This window comes from Pseudorca crassidens, chromosome 16 (assembly GCF_039906515.1).
Source record: "Pseudorca crassidens isolate mPseCra1 chromosome 16, mPseCra1.hap1, whole genome shotgun sequence".
Classification (NCBI taxonomy): domain Eukaryota; kingdom Metazoa; phylum Chordata; class Mammalia; order Artiodactyla; family Delphinidae; genus Pseudorca; species Pseudorca crassidens.
The window spans coordinates 1,394,307-1,418,498 of NC_090311.1; the positions used below are offsets into that span (position 1 = coordinate 1,394,307).

Genomic DNA, 24,192 nt, shown 5'->3' on the forward strand with positions numbered 1-24,192 from the left:
CGGGCAGCACCTTGTGGACCGGCTTCCAACAGCGACACCTGGTGGAAGGGGCGGGAGATGCGGTGGGCGGAATGTGACCCCACCGCCCATTCCCTCCCCACTGGGCTAAGTGAGACAGACGCGGAGCTGTGGGACTCTTGGCGGGGGGGTCTCAAAAGGGAAATATTGGTCTTCTTGCTATCAGGCATGTATGTCTTCAATGATATACACATGAAAGGTATATATGTGTGAAATATATACACAGAGACATATATACACACACGTATATATACACGCATATATTGGGCACCTGGTCTCTGGAGCCAGGAGGATGCGCCCGATGAAGTTCCTGACCCAGACAGTGCACAGCCTGGGAATGTCAGGAGGGCCTGGGGCCCCTGACCATCAGCCGTGGGCCTCTGGTCTCGCCTCTCTGGGTCCAGTGAGCTCACAGACCACAGAACCTGCCAGTTATGGAGTGTGGGACTCACGCCATCAAACACCGACCACTGCCTGGCTTGAGCTTAACCTGGGGCTGTGAGAAGGGGAACCTTTCAGAAACCCCTACCAGGAAACGGGGGTTCCTCTGCAGGTGCCTTGTTCTGGCCACGCTGGAACTGGGAAGGAAAGCTGGGTGGGTGGAGGGGAGAGGACTGCGGCCTCCCCGGCCCTGGGGGGCGCTGACTGTGGTGAGTTCTGTGCTAAAAACGCACCTGGCTGTTTTTAGCAGCCTGGCCTCTCTGCAGTGTGCAAACCAACAGTAGGGGTGTGAGGTGCGCTGTGCAGGGGACCCTGCCCGAGAGCAAGGCCGAAGCCATGCCTGCCCCTTGCCCCTGCTGCCCGCGCCCCGCGCCCCGCACATACCAGCCGGCGGATCTCCCGCTCGCACTCCTTCTTGATGCGGGAGATCTCCTCCTGGTGCAGGTGGTACACGCTCCTGATCTCCGCGGCCTTGACCTTGTCAGCCTGGGCGACCATCGTCAGCGCCTCCTCCACCTGCTTCTTGGCCCCCTTGAGCTCGGAGATCTCCTGCTGCATCCTCACCTTCTCCACCTCGAAGCCCTTGCGTGCCTCCTCCTTGGCCTCGGACAGCAGCACGGCGCGCACCTTGTCGGGGGCGCTGTCACGCAGGGCGTGCAGCAGCGCCCGAAGCCGCTGGTTCTCGCTGTCCTTGACCTTGGCGACCCGCAGCAGCTCAGCCTCGTGCTGCCGCAGCAGCGTCTCCCGCAGGGCCTGCAGCTCCTTCATCTTTTCCTCGTGCAGCTTCGTCTTGAGCTCGGTGAGCAGGACGGCGCTCTTGTGTTGCTCGTGCTCCCGCAGCTGCCTGAGCTCCTGGCTCTTCTCCCTTTCCACCCGGCTGACCTGCAAGACCAGTGCAACGCCCACTGTCTGTGAGCCAAACTCCACGTTTGCTGAAACCCAAGTGCAAGTTTCGGGAAGGCGGTTTTTCTTGCAAACTTGGGAGCGACCGTCTATTCGAGGGTGGCTCATTAAAACATGGCTGGACAACGGAGTCAACCCTTGTCGGTGGACAGCGGGAATGTGCACCCAGAGGCGTCAAGCCTGGAAGCCCCCCTGGCCCGGAAAGTAAGACCGCAGACACACGGGCCCCGGAAACCTGTGGTGCACGGAGGGTGAAACCCTCACCTCAAACGAGTCTGCCGAGGAATGGGCACAGCCCGCGGGGAGCAGGGTGGGTGCGGCTCCTGCCCTCCAGACGGCTTCGGCCCCTCCCCCTTCAGCCCAATAAAGGGAGGTCTCGCTTACCTTCTGTGACACTCCTGGCAAATGGAGAAACCGATCTAGGCAGCTGTACTGTCTGTCTACATGATGTCTGATGTCTAGATTTTGGGGGACACTCAGTGTTTTTTTCACTGAATGATTTATTTCCATCCGAAAGCTCTCCAAGGGTGCCTCCGCTTCCTGCCAGAACCCTGCGCAACGCAGCCCCCTACAGACCCCTCACACTCAGTGTGTCCAGAGGGACGCCTCCCTTCCCCCCACCAGCCTCAGAGGTCTGTGTTCTCAGTCCAGGCACCTCAAGCGGGGCTGTCATCCTCGGCTCACGTCACCCCAGTCCCGTCAGCGAGTCCTGCCACCACCACCTGCAGGGTGCACCGCGTGTCTGTCACCTCCCTGGCCCCCCCCCCACGGCCCCCAGGCCTCCGCTGCCTCCTACCGCCCTTCCCCACCACCCACTCTCCACAGAGAGAGCTCAGGAAGCACGAAGCTCGCCACTCTGGTCCCCATGTGACCCTCTTCTCGGTCCGTCTCCCGGTGCATTTGGAATAAAAGCAGCACCATCCCCAGGAAAGGGGGCGCTACCTGCAAGACCCCGTGCCACCCACGGGGCACATCCTTGCGGGAAAACGAGGCACGGGCCGCGGCCCCGCTCCGTGGGGACTCACGCCCTGCGCTTTCTGTTCTCTCCCCGCAGAGGCGTGTAGGCTCTGACCCCACGACCCTGGACGTGCGCCTGCTGCCACCCTCCTGGCTTGCTCTGCCCGGCCCGGCCCAGCTTCAGCCCCGAGTGGTCTCCCGCGGTCTCGGGCGGCAGCCTCTGCAGCCTCGTGGGGTCAGGAGCTCCTGGGCCCACTGCAGCGACCCCGTTACTTTGTGTCACTGTCTCCACAGCAGTCGTCACTCCCGAAAGTGCCTTATTTCTCTCTCTGTGGCTGAGCCGTCTGCCTTCCCTGCCGGGGCCGTGGCCACCTTGTCCTCTGTTATTTCCGCCTTTAGGGCAGACCTGGGATGCTGACTCCCTCAGCTGGTGCACCCCGACGGGCAGTCCTATTGTCCAGTGGGGTTAGGTCCCGAGCCTTCCGTCAGGATGGCTCAGACCCTGCAATGCTTGCAGAAACTCTAATAACCGGGGCCCCTGACAAGTCCCCAGCGGCACACGTGAGCGCCGGCCCGGCTGTTTGGGTTTCTGCCTGGAGAACTGGGCTATTGCTGAAAGCCTCGAGCAGGCAGATATTTATTCATCTTCCATTTAAGTGAATCTCCCTTTTGTCCAGTTTAAATTGAGTTCAAGACACCCAGAAAAGCAAGATTTGGACGGGGGGTATTTCTCAGTCGTGTGGGCGTGGTGACTCTCTAGGGGAGCCCACTGGTGCCATTTCAGAACCTGCTCAGGCCGGGAGGTGCTGCCGTCCCTACAGCGGGTGGGGGTGCGGAGGGTCGGCAGAGTGGGTCCTGAAGCTGGACGTGGTGGAGTCAGAAGCACCACCCGCGTCTGAGATCCAGAGCCCAGCTCCTCTCCCCTCGATGGGTGACGTAACACCCACCTTCAGGACACCCTCTTGGATGGGAATCAGCAGACAAAAGAAAAATGACGTCGCATGTATCATAGAGGCGTGTTTTGTGTTTTGTTTTGTTTGGAGCAGAGAGAGAGACATCAGCAGAACAGTTCAGGGTTAGATGGGGTTTAACCCCGACTCTGAGCTAAGCTGTGTGCAGTGAAAACGGAGACTACGCCCGCCTGTGGTTACCCTTCGGTCCAGTGCCCGTGACTCTGCTGTGGAACAGGTGCCTGCCACAGCCCACATCAGACTTGCACGAGAGGCCTGGCTAAAAATGAGCCGACACGGGGCCGGCCTCCCGGCCTCCCGGCCTCCGGGCCTCCCAGCCTCCCTGCCTCCCTGCCCGTCCCCGCAGCAGCCCCGATGCTGCTGGATCAATTGGCTCTGACAGAGCCAACAGCACGGCTGGGCTCCCTTTGGAACCCCTGCCTCCACGACGGCCACCGTGGTTACTGGAAGCTGGAGAGGAAGGGATCTGGCAGCTGAAGGAGAGGAGAACAAGCAACACGAGTGAGGGTCCCGGGAGACGCTCTGGGGCTGGAACTGGTGCTCAGCTGGGCTCGCTCACTTGCAGTTCTGAGCAAAGGCACTGACCACGAGGACCAGTCCGGTGGCTTCCTGGGAGCACCGCCAGGAGGCGCCCGTGAGCGCACTGGTACTTGTCTCTGCCACGCGCTCACTGTTCCTCTCCTCTCTGAGGCTCCGTCCACTAAGGGGCGGTGAATTCCTTCCCTTAGTGTCTGGGCCGAACCGACAATCTCCCCTGGCCACGGAGACCAGCCGATGGCGGGCACGCAGGGTGTGCACAGGTGTGCAGCTCCAGCGGGTGGAGGGGGGAAAGGGCTCATGGCCCCAAATAGCACTGAAAATTGAAGATTGACCAACATGACCCGGATCCCTGAGCCCAAACGGCTCTCCATGACACAGAACTTTTTAGGAGCTCCCAGCAGCTCTGTAATAACCTCGGCCTCACTGTACCCTCCTCAGAGGCTGGAAGTAAGAAAAGCACAGGAACCTGCTTGCAGACCATAAACTCCTGCAAATAAGCATCAGTTTTTATCATTATCTTTCAGCACATTTCCCCCTTGCTGCCTCGTTCACAGGCTGGCCTGTCTCTTTTCCCTCTCAGAGTGAAGTTCACTTTGGTAAGGGGAGGGGGCAGGGGAGTCGGAGGGAAGAGGGAGGGAGGGGGGAGGGGGAGGGGGACGATGGAGGGAGGGTGGGTTTGTCATCAGGATTCCTCCTTCATGTGGAACCCTGTCTGCTCCACAAACCTGCATGTGAATAAACAGCTTCTCCTCCAAACTCCAGAGTTCTCACTGAACCTCTCCTAGAAATTAACCCACAGTCTCCGATGCAGAGAAGACTTTTTCTGGGCAGAGACCCTTCAGGCAAGTGGGTCTCTCCTTGACCGCATGGCAGCACCAGGAAAGCTTTAAAGACACGGGCGCCTGCATCTCACACCCCAAAATGATGACATATTGTCATGGGGCAAGGGGTGGCCTGGGCCTTGGGACTCCTTTTACATTTCCCGTCCAGGTGAGTCTGAGGTGAAGCCAAGGAGGAGAGTCGTCGTGGCTCCACCCCTGGGGTCTAACACGAAGTCTGGGGAGAGCTGGGGGGGGTTGCGGGAACCCCAGGAACTCGGCACCAGGCCTGTTAGGCCCGCCGATCACCCCAGAGAGGCCCCAACACACACACACACACCATGCACATGCACATACGTACACCTGTCCTCACACATGTACATGTGTGTACACACGCAGACGCACGTACATTCACATGCACACATGGGCTGTGGAACCCTACTGCGGTGTGCTCTCTGGGGCTGTGAAATATGTGAGAAGGACAGTTAAGACCAGTTGTTCCGCAGCATCCAGTAAAAGGGTTGAGGATGCCCTCCTCCCACTCACGTCTGCCCGCCAGCGGGCCCCGTCCCGTGAGGCCCAGCGAGCCCCTCTGCCAGGTGAAAACAGACGGCAGCCGACCGTACGGACTGGCTGGGCGTCCGGATGTGCTTCTGATGGATGCCCAGGGTCAGCCCGTGGTGGAGGCCCTGGTGCTGCGGCCCCGTGTGAAGTGGGCGTGATGGGGGCTGGACCAGGGCCCAGCAGGCCACCGCGGGCCTGGGACTCTTCAGGGGCAGAGGAGGGGGGTCCAGACAGCATCAGGGCAGACCTGAAAACTGGACAAGAACAAGAACCTTGGGGCTGGAGACGGGGGGACACTAGCGAGTCCCACATGGGGCCGAGGCAGCCTTTTCCCAGCGGGTGGGGCGCCGGCACGGCGGGACCCCACCCAGCCGACTAGCCAAATGGCTCAGACCTGCTCTTAGACAGAAATGGCCCGGGCAGCTCACAGGTCGGCTGGTTCAGCAGCGGTGGACACCGCCGTGCTACCGTCCTTGGTCAAGACCGGCTTCAATGCTCAGGCCAGACCACAGCCCCACGAGGATGGACCACGCCCGGCTCGTGACCAGCACAGACCTGACACAGAGCAGGCGTCACAGGACAGGGTGGCCACACGCACAGTCTTGACCAGGACGTCCCTGAGAGTGACGGGCAGTCGTTATGCCGGAAAGACAGAGCCTGGGGACACAGTCCTCCACCGGCAAACTGCTGAACAGAATGGACATGCTGTTTGTCAAGTGTGTCAGATATTATTCGTGAGAAGAGAAGGTATCAGAATCAAATCGCGTTTAAGAGCTGAGATCGTGCTGTTGCTGATTTAAGTTGCAGAGAGAAGGTGCATCTCTTTAATGGCAGCGTCGGACCGGCCACGGGCGGGCCCCGCACTCCATGCTCAGTGCCGGGCAGCAGGGTGCGCTGGGCACTGCGGCCTAGAGCTTCGTGCCTCGTGGTCCCAGCGCTCTGGTGCGGTCCGTGCAACACCCGCTCTGGGTGGAAACGGCCACCACTTGTAACGCCGCAAACATTTGGAGCTCTCAAAGGCCAGTTAACAAACGTGCGGGGCCCTGCAGACAGCTCAGGGGCCTACAGAAGTTTAAGCTGAATGGATAAAACAGTGCCCTGGGAGGGGTCCTAATTCATTGCTCACGAGCGATTTTTAGACACATCACTTTTCTACCAGCAAGGATGTTTTCCCTCCTTAAAAAACTAAAAACAGAATTACCATATGACCCAGCAATCCCACTACTGGGCATATACCCAGAGAAAACCATAATTCAAAGAGACACATGCACCCCAAGGTTCATTGCAGCTCTATTTACAATAGCCAGGACATGGAAGCAACCTAAATGCCCATTGACAGACGAATGAATAAGGAAGATGTGGCACATATACACAATGGAATATTACTCAGCCATAAAAAGGAATGAAATTGGGTCATTTGTAGAGATGTGGATGGATCTAGAGACTGTCATACAGATTGCAGTAAGTCAGAAAGAGAAATACAAATACCGTACACTAACGCATATATGTGGAACCTAGAAAAATGGTACAGATGAACCGGTTTGCAGGGCAGAAATAGAGACACAGATGTAGAGAACAAACGTATGGACGCCAAGGGGGGAAAGTGGCAGGGGGTGGTGGTGGTGGGATGAATTGGGAGATAGGGATTGACGTGTATACACTAATAAGTATAAAATGGATGACTAATAAGAACCTGCTATATAAAAAAATAAATAAATAAAAATAAAAAATCCAAAAAAAAAAAAAGGATGTTTTCCTCTGTGGTCTTACTTCTAGAAACATTATCTCCTGCCAACCTCCAACGACTGCTCTACAATCGGGGTCCATTTCAGGAACAGACACTCGAGCAGAACCCGCAGCCCCGCCCACGTCGGATGGTCTGCTTGGTGTTGCCCCTCCCCCTCCCTGGCCAGGTGCCCTGGCCCAGGTGCGGGTTAAGACGGGACAAGGGCACAGTCCCACTCCTGATTCACGCGTAACAGAGCTTCCCTCTGAATAAATGGAGGCGACCCCTGACTCCCCAGGAGCCTCATGCTTCCTGGCGCTGTGAGTTGCCTGTGGTCCTCCGCATGTCGGGCCAGGTTCCTGAACACTTGGTCCTGCTTCTTGGTCTCCCAGGTTATCAGGGGAGGGGGAGGCATTCCTCCTCTGGCTCATTATTTTTTCGGTGTGTTCTCTTCTGCAGTGTTTTTGTCTACAGGGTCCCAAGTGGCTCTGTCCACACAGGCGAGAAGTCGAGGTCTGCGGCCTGCCCCCTGGAGCTGCTGCGAGAATGTAGCGTTCCCGTGGGGGGGTGGGGGGAGGGGTCCCCCACAGGAGTTTGGGGCATAACTGGGATTCGCGGATTTGGAGATCACTCCCGTGTTATCACACCCACTCGTCTCCAGGGCCAGGGCGGCCCCAGCCCCGCGTGCACATGGCCTCCTGCTGCTGGCGCGGAATCCTCCCGCTGCTCTCTGTCTCCCCCTCGGCTTCCCCGCTGTACCCCCTCCTCTTTGTGAAACAGGCAACATGCTGGCATCTACACCACCCACCTCACTAGCTTTGGAAAGACAATGACCTTCACGCTTTTTTCGCATGACTTATGGTAACAAATATGCTGACCTGGTGACCAGGACATACCTAGTCTGAAGGCAGCTGTCAACCAAGTTCATGGTCCCCTGTGGGTCTCAGTCTCTCTCCAATGTCCTGGTCCAGACGGTACATTTTTAGGCCCTTCCCACCTGCATGGCCCTCCGTGGCCTGACCCCTAGGCCACCTCTCCTGACGCCCTTCCTGGCCGCCGGTTGCATTACGGGAGCCCCCCTAGTTCCCACCTTCACTTCCTCGTTTTCCCTGTCCCGGCTGGCTTAAGGCCACCTCTCCTGGGAGGCCCTCCCTGATTGCTGAACAGAGCGACCACACCACCACCCAGCGTGTCGGCTTGGAGGCTGTAACCCCGCCCGGCTGCCCAGTTCCTGTTTCTTGCATGTCTCCCTCCACCTGGACGTGGTCCTGGGGGCAGGGTGCTCAGTACGTCCTTCCTGAGTGGCCGTCCATGGCCTGGAGCTGGGGGGTGGCTGGACTTCAGCACAGGGTTCCCCCCACGGGGTCCCCTCCTCCCAGTTAGGACTAGTGTGTTTCGTAACAGCAGGTGTAACGCTTGGGTGTGTCTGCTCTGTTCCTCACACACGGTTCCAGGCCAAGCTGGGGGCACGGCTTGTAGGAGGGACCGCGGGGTGCAGGCAGCAGGGGCTGCTCTGTGCCCAGCCTAGAGCCGGAGCTTCCTTGAGCCTGTGACGGAGACACAGGGGCGTCATGTCGCTATGATTCTTTCTTCTTTCCACTTCAAGGATCCCAGTACTTCCCCCCCTTTAGTACAACGTGGAGTTAACTTGGACAGAGCTTCCGAGAGGCCTCTCCCTTGCAGCCTCTCCCTGCTAAGCTCCTCCCTCTGTTCAGAAGGGTCTCCATCCGAGGTGGTCCCACTTATCTCCAGCGCCCTGGCAGCAGGAGAGGCCTGTTTTCATTTAAATGATTTCATTCTTTGCTGTCGAGTCTCCATTCCTGCATGTCCCCCTCGGTGATGAACTAACCGTGGGCCTGAAATCCGCAATGCTTAGCCCGCGGCTGCCGCGTACACTGGCGTCTCTCTGTGCTCCACAGGGACCTTCTTGACCCTGGAAACCGCAACCTGCAAGACGAGGTGTTGAGTCCCTAATAAGGAAGAGGAGGCAGCTGGCGCCTGGTCCTGAGGCCGCCTTCCCCACCCCTGGGGCATGAGAGCCTCCACCCCTGTTCTGTCCAGCCCCTTGGGGGCCGGGGAAGGGTCCCTCCGGCCGTCCACCCACTTCCATCATGAGGTCCAGAACCAGGCCCTCCTCCTTGGGTGCTGCAGGAGCATCTGGAATGTGCTAGAAACTGGACGGAAGGCTCCAAGTCCACGGAGCTGGCCGCACAAATTTGTCCTGAGGTTGTAACAATGACGTTAACACATGCGAAGACTTCAGAAGGGTGGCGAGGGTGAACGTTGTTAGCATTTGCCGTGAAGATCGAATTCGCATCTTATTCCCCACTTGGCCAGGGCGTAGGCACCACCAACCCACCGCGTGCTTGGGGTAAAGCGTCCGTCTCTAGGCTGCGCAGACAGAACCGAGGAGATTCCCCGGGAGCTGCCTGTGGTCCTGTTGCAGCCCTGCTCTCGGCTACAGGAGGAGACGCCCTCCCGGGAGAGACTCCAAGGGTAACACAGACGCATCTTCTATTTACTGGACTGATGGTAGGGAGAGGAGGGAAACGCAGGCAAGAACCGAAGGGGAAACACGGCAGGCAGTTCCCACGCCGTGTGCGCCCTGCGCTGGGAAGGAAACCAGGCGCTGCTCCCAGCTCGCCGCCCACCGGGGATGGAGTGATGGAGACCCAGGACCCCCACCCTGGGTGCCGCGTCAGGGCCACAGACCACCTCCCGTGAGCTGAGCCCCGTCTGAGCCCATATCCCCATGACAGCGGCCCTGTGGGACCAGCGCCATGGCTCTCGGTCTCAGGGAGGCCCAGGCCTCCTGGTGGGTGTGGGGCGAGGCCGGGCTCGGACCCAGGACCGTGCGGGGGAAATAAGGGCGGGCAGCAGGTCTGCCAGCTTCTGGCTCATCCACCTTCAAATCCAAAATGACAGCACGTGCTAATGCCGGGCGGCAGGGACCTGTACACACGCGTGCGCACACGCACACACGCGCACACACACTTCTTAAAATCTAGAATGTTGGGACTCCCCTGGTGGCGCAGTGGTTAAGAATACGCCTGCCAATGCAGGGGACACATGGGTTCGACCCCTGGTCCAGGAAGATCCCACATGCTGTGCAACAACTAAGCCCATGTGCCACAACTACTGAGCCCACGTGCCACAACTACTGAAGCCTGTGAGTCACAACTACTGAAGCCCGCGCGCCTAGAGCCTGTGCTCCGCAATAAGAGAAGCCACTGCAGTGAGAAGCCCACGTGCAGCAGCAAAGAGCCAACACGGCCAAAAATAAATACAATTAAAAAACAATCTAGAATGTTTTAGATGATGTTTGGCTGGGACGCACCAGTGGGAGCCGGGAGGCCAGGCGGGGGCAGGTAATGACGCGGGGGCTCAGAGAACGTCCTCAGGGCTCGCGGCCGGGCCTGCATTCCTGGTCTGCCTGTACCCCTGCTGCTCCTTTCCACTGCCCCCCGCACCTGCTCTGGGCCAGCCACAGGCCCAGAGGCTGAGCAAAGAAATGAGGGGTCGTTACCTACTACACCACCTGGGTGTGTCTTTCTGCAGGAAGGCAGCGCTCCCTGGGATGGCACGTCCCGCCTCGGCCCCGGGGCACTGTTCCCTCCAGCCCAGCTCCAGCTCAGCCAGGAGGCGGGGGAGAAGACAGGGGTGGCAGCAGGACCAGGGGGACTGGCGGCTACCCTGTGGGGAGGTAGCTCTCGGCAGCGAAGCCCAAAGTGGAGGCTTCAGAGCAGCCAGGGCTCGGAGAGCTCAGTTCTGCAGAAGGTGAGGCCATGGGCCTGTGGGGTTTTCCCTCTCTTCTTTTTTTTTTTTTTTTTTTTTTGCGGTACGCGGGCCTCTCACTGCTGGGGCCTCTCCCGTCGCGGAGCACAGGCTCTGGACGCGCAGGCTCAGCGGCCATGGCTCACGGGCCCAGCCGCTCCGCGGCACGTGGGATCTTCCCGGACCGGGGCAGGAACCCGTGTCCCCTGCATCGGCAGGCGGACTCTCAACCACTGCGCCACCAGGGAAGCCCTAGTTTGTACTTCTTAATCTCCTACCCCTATCCTGACCCTCCCCTTTGCCCTCTCCCTACTGGTAACCACTAGTTGGTTCTCTACATCTGCAAGTCTGCTTCTTTTTCGTTATATTCACTAGTTTGTTGTATTTTTTAGACTTCACATATAAGTGATGTCAAATGGTATTTGTCTTTCTCTGTCTGGCTTATTTCGCTTAGCATAATGCCTTCCAAGTCTATCCATGTTGCTGCAAATGGAAAAATTTCATTCTTTTTTATGGCTGAGTAATATTCCATTGTGCATATATGTACCACATCTTCTTTATTCATTCGTCTGTTGACGGACACTTAGGTTTCCTCCATATCTTGGCAATTGTAAATAATGCTGCTGTGAACATTGGGGTGCATGTGTCTTTTCAAATTAGTGTTTTCGGTTGGTTTTTTTTTTTCAGATATATACCCCGGAGTGGAATTGCTGGGTCATATCGTAGCTCTATTTCTAGTTTTTTGAGAAACATCAGTACTGTTCTCCGCAGTGGCTGCAGCAATTTGCTCTCATGCCAACAGTGCGCGAGGGCTCCCTTTCCTCCACACCCTCAACAGTGCGCGAGGGCTCCCTTTCCTCCACACCCTCACCAACACTTGCCATTTGTGTCCTTTTTGACGATGGCCTTTCTGACAGGCGTGAGGCGACGTCTCACCGTGGCTTCGATTTGATTTCCCTTAGGATTAGTGATGTTGAGCATCTCTTCATGTGCTTGTTGGCCACCTGCACTTCCTCTTTAGAAAAGCATCTGTTCCGTTCTTCTGCACATTTTAAAATCAGGTTGTGTGGTTTTTTGATGTTGAGTTGTACGAGCTGTTTATATATTTTGGGTATTAAAACCCCTTATTGCTCATAACATTTGCAAATATTTTCTCCCGTTTAGGAGGTTGTCTTTTAGGGTCTTGTGTTTTCAACAAGAGTCACAGGAAACTGTGATGCACAGTGAGGTCTGGAAACCACAGCCTAAGGGGCCTTAACTAGAAAGAACCACAGGCAGAGGTAAAAAAGATACCAGAGTCCTTTTCTAGCCGGGGAAACGAGGGTGCCTGTACGAAGGAACGCTGACAGGCTGGTGCGGCCAGAGCAGCCCGCACTCGGGCAGCAAACCCAGCCCAGCGTGGATTCGACGTGGATCTGAGTCCTGGAGCTTCCGACTGCGTCCACCTCCCTGAAGGGCCCTCTGCACTCTCATGGGCCCTGCTGTGGTCACTGTCACACTGCAGTCACACATGCTCTTGCACGTGTGGTCCAGGACATGCAGACAGGGGTGTTCTCCGCAGGGCTGCTGCATGTGCTGGACCATGTGAGTGGGATGAAGGAACCCTCGGGAGCTCCAGCCTCCCAGACACACGGTGAAGGGAAGAAGAAAAAGGGACTCAGAACCGTGTGTCATTTATGCTTTAAAAAGAGACACACAGGTGCGTTCAAGAAACTGTAACTTGAACCCCTCTGGGAGGTGACCTGGGGTGTGGACCCGAAGAACAGAGGCTCCCTGATGCTGGGCCTTTTCTTCTCTTCCTTTGGAGTTTTGAACCAAGAGGTTGTATCATCTTCTCAAAAGACAGTAAGTACACCTTCTATAAATAACAGGGCCTCTGACGCCAGGCCCAGGACTCTTGTCTGCCACCAGGGAGAGCTGCGAGCTCCGACCCGGCCAGACTCGGCCTGTTGGCCAGCCAGGGGCCGGCACACGCCCCTTGGACTGCCGCAGTACGGATGGGTTTTGATAAAGCTGCACGTGGGACGCGCACGATGCTGCTGTAAATGGTGGACAGAATCTGGAGATTCGGGCAAAGGTACTATTACTTAGTGATTTCTACCACGCGGCGTTTCTTTGCGTTGAAAAGACAATTGCTATTATATTTTTACCCAATAAAACAAAGAGTTTCATTATCATTAGGTTCCTAACAAGTCAGCCCCTCTTCTCTTCCATCTGCAAACAGGGGAGGGGGAGGGCCAGAGTGATGTCCGAGGCTTGGCCTCGCAGCCCCTACAGTCTGGTCAGGACAAGATACTCGGAGCGCCCACGTGCCTCTAGGGCGCAGAACAGATGCTCTCTGCGTCCGGGGACAACTCGACAACTCTCCATCCCAGGCCACTCATGTCGGTGCCTTTGCCCCGTGCTCCAGCCAGGCAGCGTGTCAGGGCCCCCTGGGCTGTCCTTGCTGGCTCTGCGACCACCTGGCCCAGAGCAGGTGCTGACACCGATGCTCTCCAACTCCCTGGGTCCTCACCACGGGCACTCAGCAGGCTCTGACTGTCCTGCAGGCCCAGCGAGGAGGCCTGGCCACGGGAACGGCCACGTGGTCACTGTGACAGCCGCCTTCTAGTGTCCATGCTGGAGGCCCTGCGCCCGGAGCTGTCTGTCCCCTTTCACAGAGCAAGGGACCTAGGAGGGAGGGAGGTGACCAGGACCGGCCCGCACGCTTTTTCTGTAACGGGCCATGCACGCAGTATTTCAGACCTATGGCTCAGATGGCGCTGCTGTTACTAAGCTGCAGACGATGTGTAAACGAACGGGCGGGGCTGGGTCCTAACGACTTATCTACTAACAATGAACTCTGAATTCCATATAGTCATCACACGTCACAAAATACCATCCCTCTTGTGATTTAACCAGGAGGTTGCGAAGCAGCTGGCCCCCGCCTCCTGTGACTCCCTCCCTGACCGGGCCTCCCGGGAGGGCAAGGCTGCGGGGCCGTTATGCCGGCCAGACCACAGCCAGGGACCTTTCAAACCCTCCGGGAGAGAAGCCCGCCCTGGTGTTCTCCCCTCCCCACGCCTCCCTCTCCCCAGATTTTCTCTTCTTTGCATCTCCTTCCCAAGAGCCCATGTACTTCCTAGTGGCTCCTGGGTGGGAAGCGAGGAGAGGATGGAGGTGACAGAGAGGCAGGGAAGCGTGGGAGGGGGAGACGGCCCCCCGGGCCTGGCCTGGCACTGAGAGGGGAGGGCATCCTCTGACCAGGACCCCCTCAGCCGCAGCACAAGCCCAGCCTTCTCTGCAGGCTGCAAGGACCCCCGAGGGCTGGGTGTCCGGGCAGGGGGTCATCACAGGGCTGCCCACTGGGGTCTGGGACCGACGCTTCCAAGTGGGTCAGTTAGGAGAGCTGCCTCCCAACACCTGGAGGCCTTGAGCCCAGGGCCTGGCTGTTTGCTTTGGGGCTGTTATATTTGGGTGAAATTCCACTGTGAACAGTTCAGGGGGAAGCCGCACCGTTCCAGGGACGGTGTGGTTGGACAAGGCCCCTCGGCCCACACGCTGAGGACCAGGGCTGCTCCCGCGGGTCAGGCCCGTGTCCGCACACCCCCCTGTGGGTCTGGAGCCCCCTCCCTGGCGCTGTCTATGCTCCCGAGCTGCCTTGAGAGCCGCTGGGACCCGGGGACCACCTGGGCTGGCACATCTGCAGAGACCTGGCTCCACCCCGCTCCGGGCAGACCCTGCGGGCCCAGGAAGGCGTGGCGAGGCAGTGGGGGGCGCGGGGGGCCCAGGAAGGCGTGGCGAGGTGGGGGGGCGCGGGGGGCCCAGGAAGGCGTGGCGAGGCGGGGGGGCGCGGGGGGCGGCGCGGTGGGCCCAGGAAGGCGTGGCGAGGCAGGGGGGGCGCGGGGGGCCCAGGAAGGCGTGGCGAGGCGGGGGGGGGGGCTCGGGGGCCCAGGAAGGCGTGGTGAGGTGGTGGGGGCGCGGAGGGGCGCGGGGCCCACCTTGCTCTTCTCCTGCTGCAGCTCGATCTGGATCTCGGTGAGCTTGGCCCGCAGCTCCTCGTTGGCGGCCTGCAGCGCCGCGAGGACCTCTGCCTTGTCCCCCTTGCTTCGGCCGCCCGCGCCCTTCTTGGACATGGTGAGGGTGGCCCGAGGGGCGCTCGGGGCGGGCCGCTCGTCCGGGCTGGGCTGTGCGCGCCGAGCTGGGCTCCGCTACATTTTCTCAGTCACCTGGAGGGGAAGCACACCTGGTGAGCAGGCCTGAGCTCGGCGCCGCAGGGTGGGCGGGGCCACGCTGGCTCCTGACTGCCCGCCAGGTCACAGCCCCGGGCCCGCAGGGGCCTTCTGCGCTCTGCACAGCACCCCTGACGGGGACCCCCCCCAAAGCTAGAGCAAGTCCCCTGCCGCACATGTGACCAGCGCTTAATGAATGTTTGCTCTTTGCCCCTTTGGAATAAGACACCGGGGGACCCAAAGTTAAGGCCCGCCTTTCATACAAGGGTGTGTGGCAGCCTGATGGGAACAGTGGGTTAGAAACACCAAAGGGAGTGGCGGCTGGGACCCCTGGGCCCCTCCACGGGGCCTACAAACTTCACCTCGGAAGGGGTCACACCCTCAGCCCAGGTGCCCAGCCAGCTCAGCGGGTGAGCACGTGACCTGGGCCCCCCTGGGTGCCAGCGCCCCGCCCCAGGCCGGCTCATCCAGCACCCAGCCCCGTGCCCGAACCTGCTGCCCCCAGGCCTGGGGCTGCCCCTCCCTCCTCCTGTGTCCTCGCGCCGGCGCAAGTGTGGGAACTGGGTGCATCCACCAACTTCGCCTGGATGAGAAAGCAGAGGCAGGCTGAGCCCTGCTCTGCACTCATTCCCCGCGACACCCCGTGCCTCAGTTTCCTCACCCGCACAGAGAGACACGAGAGTGCCCCCAGTGTCCCCCAAGGCCTCCATCCTGTGCTTTGGACACCCGTGCTGAGGTGCACAGCGGGTCCCGTCCACCTGGTGAGGCTCTTCAAGGCCTGGTCTGGGAGGTCCTGGGGGACCACTGGGACCCACTGGCCAGGAGTTCTGGGTGGGGGGCCGTGCCGTCAGCCAGCACTCAGCCTTCTGTGAGTAGGGACCTGGCCCCATGGCTGCCCTGCAGTGTCCCCAGGCCCGGTCCCACAGCGACTCCCCTGGACCAAGCCCCACCCTCCCTACTTCCCCCCCCCCCGCCCCCGTCACCCTCTCCAGCCTGTTCTCCACGCCGTCTCACGAGCAACTGTGCCAGGACCCAGCCCCCCGGCCCTACCCTCCCGCCTCCCCGTGTCCTGCCATCGCAGTGAATTCCCAGCGCCTGTGCAATTCACTGGCTGAGCTCCTCCCCAACTGCTAGTTTTCTGAAAATGGTCTTGTTATTCTTTACTTATTTTTAAATGAAACTCTGCAGGCCTTTCCTGGATAGAGAGCAGCATCACCAGCCGTCTAACAGGTAACCAAGGGCAGGGTAATATTGAAGGAGACGCCGGAGGTGGGGCGCCCCACTGGACAGCAGCAGAGGGGCCCTCCGCGCCCCGCCCCCAGCCAGGCCCCGCCCACCCGGCCTCGGGCTGGTCCAGAACACAGTCCACCTTTATTTCCTCCGGAGGGCTCGATGCAGACGGCGTCAGCTCTGGCTGGCTCAGACCCCCAGGGGCTGAGCGGCCTCCACCCTGGCCCCGGCCTCCCAGCACCGAGAGCTTTCGACGCAGTAACGGATCTTCAGCCCCAGCCTGGCGTCTCCCTAAAGGCAAGTTCACAGTTTTCTCCAACATCCATTTAGGCACAAATACGGTAAGTGTCTTGACCTCGTTATTTATGGAAATGAGTGTGGACAAAGTAAATCTCCCCAGAGCCCGCTGGGAGCACGTGGGGGTCCCACTCGCCCACACCCGAGGCAGGGCGTCCAGGGCCTCTCCTTCTGCCCGGGCCACGCTCGTCCTCCGGGGGCACTCTTCAGGGCGACTCCCGGGGAGCAGCACGGGGGTCGCCCCCTCTGCCCCGCATCCTATCTGTACTGAGCGCATCCGCTTTGGGCCTTTGGGGAGTCGGCGCTTCGGTAGACGGGGTCACCACACTTCCCCACGGGCACCGCTGCCCACGTCAGAGGGAAACGGGGCTCCCGTGACATGGAGGCCACGTGTGCCCGGGCAGCTTCAGGGTCCCCTGGTCCCTGTTACGTGCTTCTCTGCACCCTGTGGCTTCGCCGCACACACACCCACACCCACAAAGCACATAGTCTCACGGATGCTACGTACGTAACACATACTTCCATGTCCTTCCTGCCACCCCGGGAGAAAGAAAGGGCGGACGGAGGGGAGACAGAGGCTTTGGGAGTGGTGAGGTCTCGGCCAGCGCTGCGAAGCCCTCCACCTCGGGGATGCCGGGGGCTTCAGCTGGCTCGTGCCAGGGCTGTGCTCTCGTCCGAGGAGGCCCGTGATTAGCCAGTGGGAGCACAGGCCTGAGGGGCTGCGGTGGGGCCGTCTGAGAAGGACACCACGGGCACCCACTGGACAGGGCCCTTGTGGCCACCCTGTCTGCCCAGCGTGGGCCTGGATCCGCACGGGGGCTGCATTCACCAGGGCTCAGCCCCACCGCTCTCCGTCAAGGGCTCTCCCTCCCTGGCTGAGACCCTCGGGCCCGTGAAGCCCAAGCTGCCCACCCAGGGTGGGGCCCTCACGGCAGCTGACGGGCCAAGGGCCGAGCACGGATCCTGCAGGGATGGCGGTCACAGGTCGCAGCAGGCGGGGCCGCCTGCACGGAGACTGGATGCTGGGTGGTCAGGGTGGGGATGGGGGGGCGTGCCTGTCCCTCCCTCGGGGAAACTGGAGAAGCTCGCTAAACGCAGACACATCCGCGGGGGCTCCACTGCCTGCCCCCCTTTCTCTCGGCCACCTCCCATGATGGGGCGCCCACGCTAGGACCCACCCTCCCAGCACCTGCTCTCCTTTCCCGCCAGGCAGCCCCACCCCTGAGCCGCAGGCAGCCCTGCACACGCCGCCCCAGCTCTGACAGCTCCGCATGGCCACTCACGAACGTCCACGGAGCCCTCTGTGGCCTCGGGGCCCAGCGCATGGAAGGCCTCGGGCTCTCCTGTATGCTCTGGCCGCCGGGTGGGCACTCCTGCCAGGAAGCGTCACTGCCCTCTGGAGGGGTCGGAGCAGTGCTGTGCCAGCCCTACCACCAGGTCTCGGGTGGGCCGGAGCCGCCCCTCCACGTGGAGCCACAGACCACGCAGTCTGAGCCTCAGATGTGGAACCGCCCCCAGACTCAGGGTCAGGCCTTGGGCCTCCCGCCCGCTCAGTTCATGGTTGGGAGCTGCGGTGCTGGTGGGAAGGGGAGGGGCGATGTCCAACCGGCCATGCGTGGGGCGGTGACCAGGCTGCAGCCCGCCTGATACTCACTTAAGCACCCTCAAGTCACTCTGCTCCCGTAATTGGAGTCTGCGTCGCGGTGCCGGGCGCCTTAAATCTTTGCCGTTGAATCAGACCCTCCCAAATACGAGTGTCGTGTGCCTACATGGGAGGCCCAGGGGTGCAGGAGAGGGGGTGGGGGATTTCACCAAGTCCTCTCGTGCTCCCTGCACCAACCCAGCTCCCACTTGAGACCCAGACCAACCGCGTTTGCCGCGCTTTGGTCAGAAGTTGTTAAATTATTGGATCCACAGCGCAGTCTGTCCGCCTCTGTCTTGGGGTCTCCAAGGAGGTAATAAAACAAGCAGAAGAGGTCTGTTCTGATCTCTCTGAAGAAGTCATTTTGTGTTGGGAGGGTTGAGAGAGGAGACAAAGCTCGCGGTCCACGAGCATGTCTGTACCATGCAACAGTCGCCACGGGAAGCCGGTCCGTATGCTTGGCCCCCACCTGTCCTGCCGGCCTCCATGCAGCATTTCTCCACGTGGAGACTCCGGGCTGGTGCGCCGCCCCCGACGTGCGGGAAGAAGGAAACCGCCAACAGGCAGACCGCAGCCGGGGTGACGCCCCAGCGACGGGTGAGCGGCCAGGGTCATAACGGGGTTTTGACCTTGCAAAGCTGGTCGTATTTACATGGACTCTTTCTGGGTTAAGCGGTTTATCTACGGAGAAGAAAGGATGACCTGATGCTTCTGATCTTGTCAATTCCATGGAAATCCAAGGTGCGGGAGGGTCAGAGGCACCTGTCATATCCCACAGCGACCTCCAAAGTACAGGCCACGGGACCAATGGCCGGAGGAGGGGGCACAGGTCCAGGTCCCGGTGGCAGCGGGGCGGACACACAGGGCGTAGGCTGTGGGGCCCTCAGACCGGGCTGGGGTGCGGGTTCCAGGCGCCTTCCTCCCCAGGCAGGACCCTCACCTCACCGCGAGCCTGGCAGCGGGGCTGGCGAGGGTCTGTGGCTCAGAGCGGACACATTTTACTCCCTGGAACAGGCCAGCCATGGGTCCCGGAGGAGCCCTGAAGAGACCCCTTTCCCATTAAAATTCATTTTTCTTGGAAAACATCAACATCCCCCAGAGAGGGAGATCAACTGGTCATGCAAGGCTGGATGTAAGTGTTGATCGAAGACTCTGGCCCACGCCTGGAGACCTCCAGAAAGAGGAGTTTTGCTTGGGCGGAACAGGGAGAGCATGGGGCAGGCGGGGAAGCCCCCAGCAGGGCCCGGCCTCCAGGAGGTGGGGCTGGGGAGTAGCACGGGCTCCGGGGGCTGCGGCGTGGCGCAGGGGCGCAGGCGGCGGCAGAGGGCTGCCCAGACAAGAAGCCCGGAGGGCCTCCACCCCTGGCCCCCCCATCGCCGACCCTGGGAACAGCGGGCCCCTGAGCGTCCTGGGGCCTCCCGCAGATGAAGGGCGGGAGACGGTCCTCCGAAGGGCTAGCGGGGCAAAGAGGCTGAGGCTGAATCGACTTTTCTAGGGGCCAGAGGCAGAGCTCAGGAGTCCGAGGGGCGCGCACGAGACTACAGCGTGAAGCCTCATGGGGACCAGGGACCGGAGCAGCCCCGGTGCAGCCACGCCAGCCATAGCGCCTGTGCCTGCAGGACACGACCCGGGGAGCCGAGTCACGTCAGCCTTCGGTCGAGCGCCCGAGTTCCTGCACCCTGAGCCCCTACCCACGCGCTCTCTCTCGTCCTGAGGTCGGAACAGCTCTGAGCAAACGGGGCAGCAGCCCCTCTCCTCCCCCGCCCAGCAAGGAGGCCTCTGCCATCCTGCTCTGACCCCAAGGAGGACACGGCTGCCCAGCACAGGGTTTTCTCGGCTCAGCAAAAGGCCCAGAGAGGCGGCCGCGCACAGCACCCCATCAAAGGGACTTTTCTGGCAAACCTTCAAGTCAGGCCACTGGGTCCCCTAGGCAGAGGCGTCCCGTCCGAGGGTACAAGGAGGAGAAAAACGGCCGAGCCCGGCGGCAGGCCCGGGGGCAGCTGAGGGGTGCTCCGGGTGTGCTTCTCTGACCTGGAAGGCTGGGTGTCACACCCCACACGGCGTGCGCCCAGCGCTGCGCTCAGAAACAACTCCCCTTCCTGCACCGACTTCAGACACATCCCAGTTTGGGGACGGCTTTCTGCGAATTCACAGGAAGGAGCATCTGACTGGCTTCATTTCCTCCCAGGAATGACATGCATCCTACTGGACGCGGCCCGGAAATCGTCAGGTATTGGTGGACTTCTGCCGCAATGCCCTTCGCCTGTAACAGCAAGACTTTTGTTGCTAATCAAATCAGACGTGTGAAGAAAGGGCTCGTCTCGTGCTAAACCGACAGCGACCCTTAGGAACACGCACGGTGTTTTTAATGTATCTCCTAAGAGAGATTACAATTATTGGGGGTTTGGGTTATAACTGTTATTTCTAACTGCAACATTCTCCAAGAAGTCAAATGTGTGTTGATCTTGCATAAACCCTGACTGGAAATGGAGTTTGCAGAAAATAGGGTGGTGGTGTTTGATAAAAGGAAGAAGGGAAGGAAAGGAGACTTTCCCATACCCTCCCTCCGGGTTCTGGTGGGAACTGCTGTGAAGAACGCTAGGAACCAGGCATGGCCCACCTGGCCGGGAAGTTACGGCTGAACGGACCAGGGTGGTCCCCTTTCCCTGCCCACTCTGTCCTGCTACCAGGCACGCGACCTCCCAGAGATATTTTAGAAAATGATTCTCAAGCCCCCAAAAGCACGAGACTCTCCCAAGAAAGCCTATTCAATATGGTCCAGGCTCTCCAGGAGGAGGAAGTGCCCAGGAGTCCATGTGGTAGGCAGAGACCCTGTTCTTGGTCATCATCAGGTGTAGGAAATCCAGCTCCGGGAGAGAAGCGTCTGGGTAAGGAGTCCCCTCCTCAGCCCAAGCGCCCCTCACCTGGCAGGAGGTTACTGTGAAGACAGGCCATAGGAGAGGAAGAGCCAGACGGGGCTCCAGGCGGGCAGCCACCCGTGCCTGGTGAGATGGCCGACCCACCTGACATGCACCCTACTGGATGCATCGGTGGGGGGGGGGGTGCTTCTACAGGGCCTGGGGGACATCTGTGCTCCCACCACGGTGACCATCACAACAGACGATAAGATCCTCCAGTGGAGAAGATGCCGGTTCTTCTCACAAGGCCCGTGGTTCAGCCGCAAGATCTTTGCCGTGACCTCAACACACTCGTATTTTTATCTATAAATTTGATGGTGAGTCATCATTTCTGGTTTACAGGACTGAATCCAATGCATTTCCCTCTTTGTTGGAAGGAGATGTGTGTGATTCGAGGCTGCAGTTTTGACTCACCGTGAATGAGTTAGAACACTGAACTTCCCTAGAGGTACCACGGCTTATTCTTAAATAAACTTCGAGATGATTGTAGATTCAGGTGCAGCCACGTGAACGAATACAGAGAGATCCCACGTACCCTCGGTGCAGTTCCCACCACGGAAGCATCTTGAGAAACTAAGAATCATGACCAGGACACTGATTTTGGAAATGTCAGGTTACGGAACACCCTCTCTCCACGAGGATCCCTCCTGCTGCCTTTTAAACCCAACCTTTATCCCCTCCTTAGCCCCTGGCAACCACAAATCTGCTCTCCATTTCTATAATTTTGTCATTTCAAGAAGGTTATAGAAACGAAATCGTATAGTATGTGACCTTTTGGAATCACCTTTTTTCACTCAGCGTAATTCTGGAGATCCATCCAAGTTGTGTGTGTAGAGTTCATGTTCGTTCGTGTTTACTGCTGTGTACGTAGCACTCGTAGTGTGGTCACGTTATCCACTCACCCACTGAAGGACACCTGGGCTGCTTCCAGTTTTAGGTTATTACGGACAAGGATGCCATAAACATTCATGGGCAGACTGTTGTGTGAACATAAGTCTTCATTTCTCTGATACAAATGCCTAGACGTACAACTGCTGGATTGTACACAGTTGAATGTTTAGTCACTTAAGAAACTGCAAACTGCTTTCCAGAGGGGCCGCACCACCTGACACCCCTGCCCCCAGCACGTGAGGGATCTGGTCTGTCTGCATCCTCGTCAGCATTTGGGGTTGCTATTTTTGATTTTAGCCATCCCGATAGGTGGCATCTCATTGTGGTTTTATTTTTTTAATGAGGTATAGTTGATTTACAATGTTGTGTTAGTTTCTGCTGTACAGCAAAGTGACTCAGTTATACATATATATATATATATATATATATATATACATTCTTTTTTTATATTCTTTTTCATTATGGTTTATCTAAAGATATTGAATATAGTTCCCTGTGCTATATAGTAGGACTTTTCTGTTTATCCATTCTATATATAAGAGTTTGCATCTGCTAATCCCTAACTCCCAATCCATCCCTCCCCCACCCACTTCCCCCTTGGCAACCACAAGTCTGTTTTCTATGTCAGTGAGTCTGTTTCTGTTTTGTAGATAGGTTCACTTGTGTCATATTTTAGATTCCACATATAAGTAATATCATATGGTATTTGTCTTTCTCTTTCTGACTTACTTCACTTAGTATGATAATCTCTAGTTGCATCCATGTTGCTGCAAATGGCATTATTTCATTCTTCTTTATGGCTGAGTAGTATTCCACTGTATATATGTACCCCATCTTCTTTATCCATTATCTGTTGATGGACATTTAGGTTGTTTCCATGTCTTGGCTATTGTGAATAGTGCTGCTATGAACACAGAGGTGCAGGTATCTTTTTGAATTATAGTTTTGTCCGGATATATGCCCAGGAGTGGGATTGCTGGATCATATGGTAGTTCTGTTTTTAGTTTTCTGAGGAACCTCCGTACTGTTTTCCATAGTGGCTACACTAATTTACATTCCCACCAACAGTGTGGGAGGGTTCCTTTTCTCTCCACACCCTCTCCAGCATTTGTCATCTGTAGACCTTTTAATTACGGCCATTCTGACCCGTGTGAGGTGATGCCTCACTGTAGTTTTGATCTGCATTTCTCTAATAATTAGCGACGTTGAGCATCTTTTCATGTGCCTGTCGGCCACCTGTATGTCTTCTTTGGAGGAATGTCTATTCAGGTCTTTTGCCCATTTGTTGTGGTTGTTGTTTTTGTTTTTATTGGGCTACAGGGGATGGTTGGGAAATGCCCCTGCCAGCTGTGCCCCACTAGGGAAGCGTCCATCTCCTCTCCCTGGAGGAGCTTCGGAGCTTTTCTCTTTGTCCTGGAGCTGCGGCTCTTGCTGGCAGCAGCCTCCTCGGGTTCACTGCTGCGGGGCTTCCCCTTGGAAGGGAATTCCCTCTTTTTCTCGGGGACCCTCTGGTGTCCTGACTCTTCAGGGTCCCTCTCTGGTTCCTCTTTGGGGACAGATTTCTTCCTGTTGGTGAGACTTCCACTCCAGCTGTCTCTTCAGGATCACTACTAACCAACTTCTCCTTGGGAAAAGATTTCTCTTTTCTGGGTTTGGAGGAGACAGAGGGTCTTCCATTCCATTCCATTCTGGGAAGCTTCCATTCCATTCTCCTGAGGCGCTTCCTGGGGCTTTTGCTTTTGCTTCCTTTTGGGTCTTTCATTGTCCCCTTACATTCCTCCGGGGTCCTACTGCTGTTTTCTGAAGACGCCGGGGCCACCGCAGCCAGCCTTTTATTTTCCTTCTTCAAGCGTTTCTTCTCCTGTTCCTCCAGCTTCCTAGTAATCTCAGCAGCTGCTTCCTCTGCCTGAACCATTGCCTCCTTCATGACATCCAGATTATTTCGTGGAATCTCTCCAGTCTCATAGAAGGACGGCCGCTCCTCAACTTGTTCTCGAAGCTTCTCCCCAAATACACTGGTAGGTACCTCAGAGAAGCAATCAGTTCGTGAGGCAATACTGCATGTGTTTGCCAGGTATGGGGAGATGCGTTTTGCCCATTTTCCAATTGGGTTGTTTGTTTTTTTGCTATTGAGTTGTACGTGCCGTTTGTATATTCTGGAAACTAAGCCCTTGTCGCTCACGTCATTTGCAAACATTTTCTCCCATTCCATAGGTTGTCTTTTCCTTTTGCTTATGGTTTCCCTTCCTGTGCACAAGTCTGTAAGTTTGATCAGGTCCCATTTGCTTATT

At 58.1% G+C, this 24,192-nt stretch overlaps 1 protein-coding gene and 1 pseudogene across 35 annotated transcripts in view; both read right to left on the reverse strand.

Moving 5' to 3' along the window:
- Positions 1 to 24,192, reverse strand: part of JAKMIP3 (Janus kinase and microtubule interacting protein 3) — a 105,077-nt gene that overhangs the window by 42,738 nt on the left and 38,147 nt on the right. For 28 of the 35 annotated variants that reach the window (XM_067708986.1, XM_067709008.1, XM_067709006.1 and 25 more), the window contains 2 exons: positions 14,693 to 14,920; positions 844 to 1,341 (listed from right to left, as the gene is read on the reverse strand). In XM_067708986.1, the coding sequence (XP_067565087.1) occupies positions 844 to 1,341; positions 14,693 to 14,827 (633 nt within the window). In that variant the 5' untranslated portion in view covers positions 14,828 to 14,920. Of the gene's footprint in view, positions 1 to 843; positions 1,342 to 1,626; positions 1,760 to 14,692; positions 14,921 to 24,192 lie in introns of those variants that run through there. The other 7 variants (XM_067708994.1, XM_067708983.1, XM_067708982.1 and 4 more) reach the window with 2 other exon arrangements.
- On the reverse strand, positions 19,997 to 23,967 carry LOC137209490 (nucleolar protein 56 pseudogene; annotated as a pseudogene).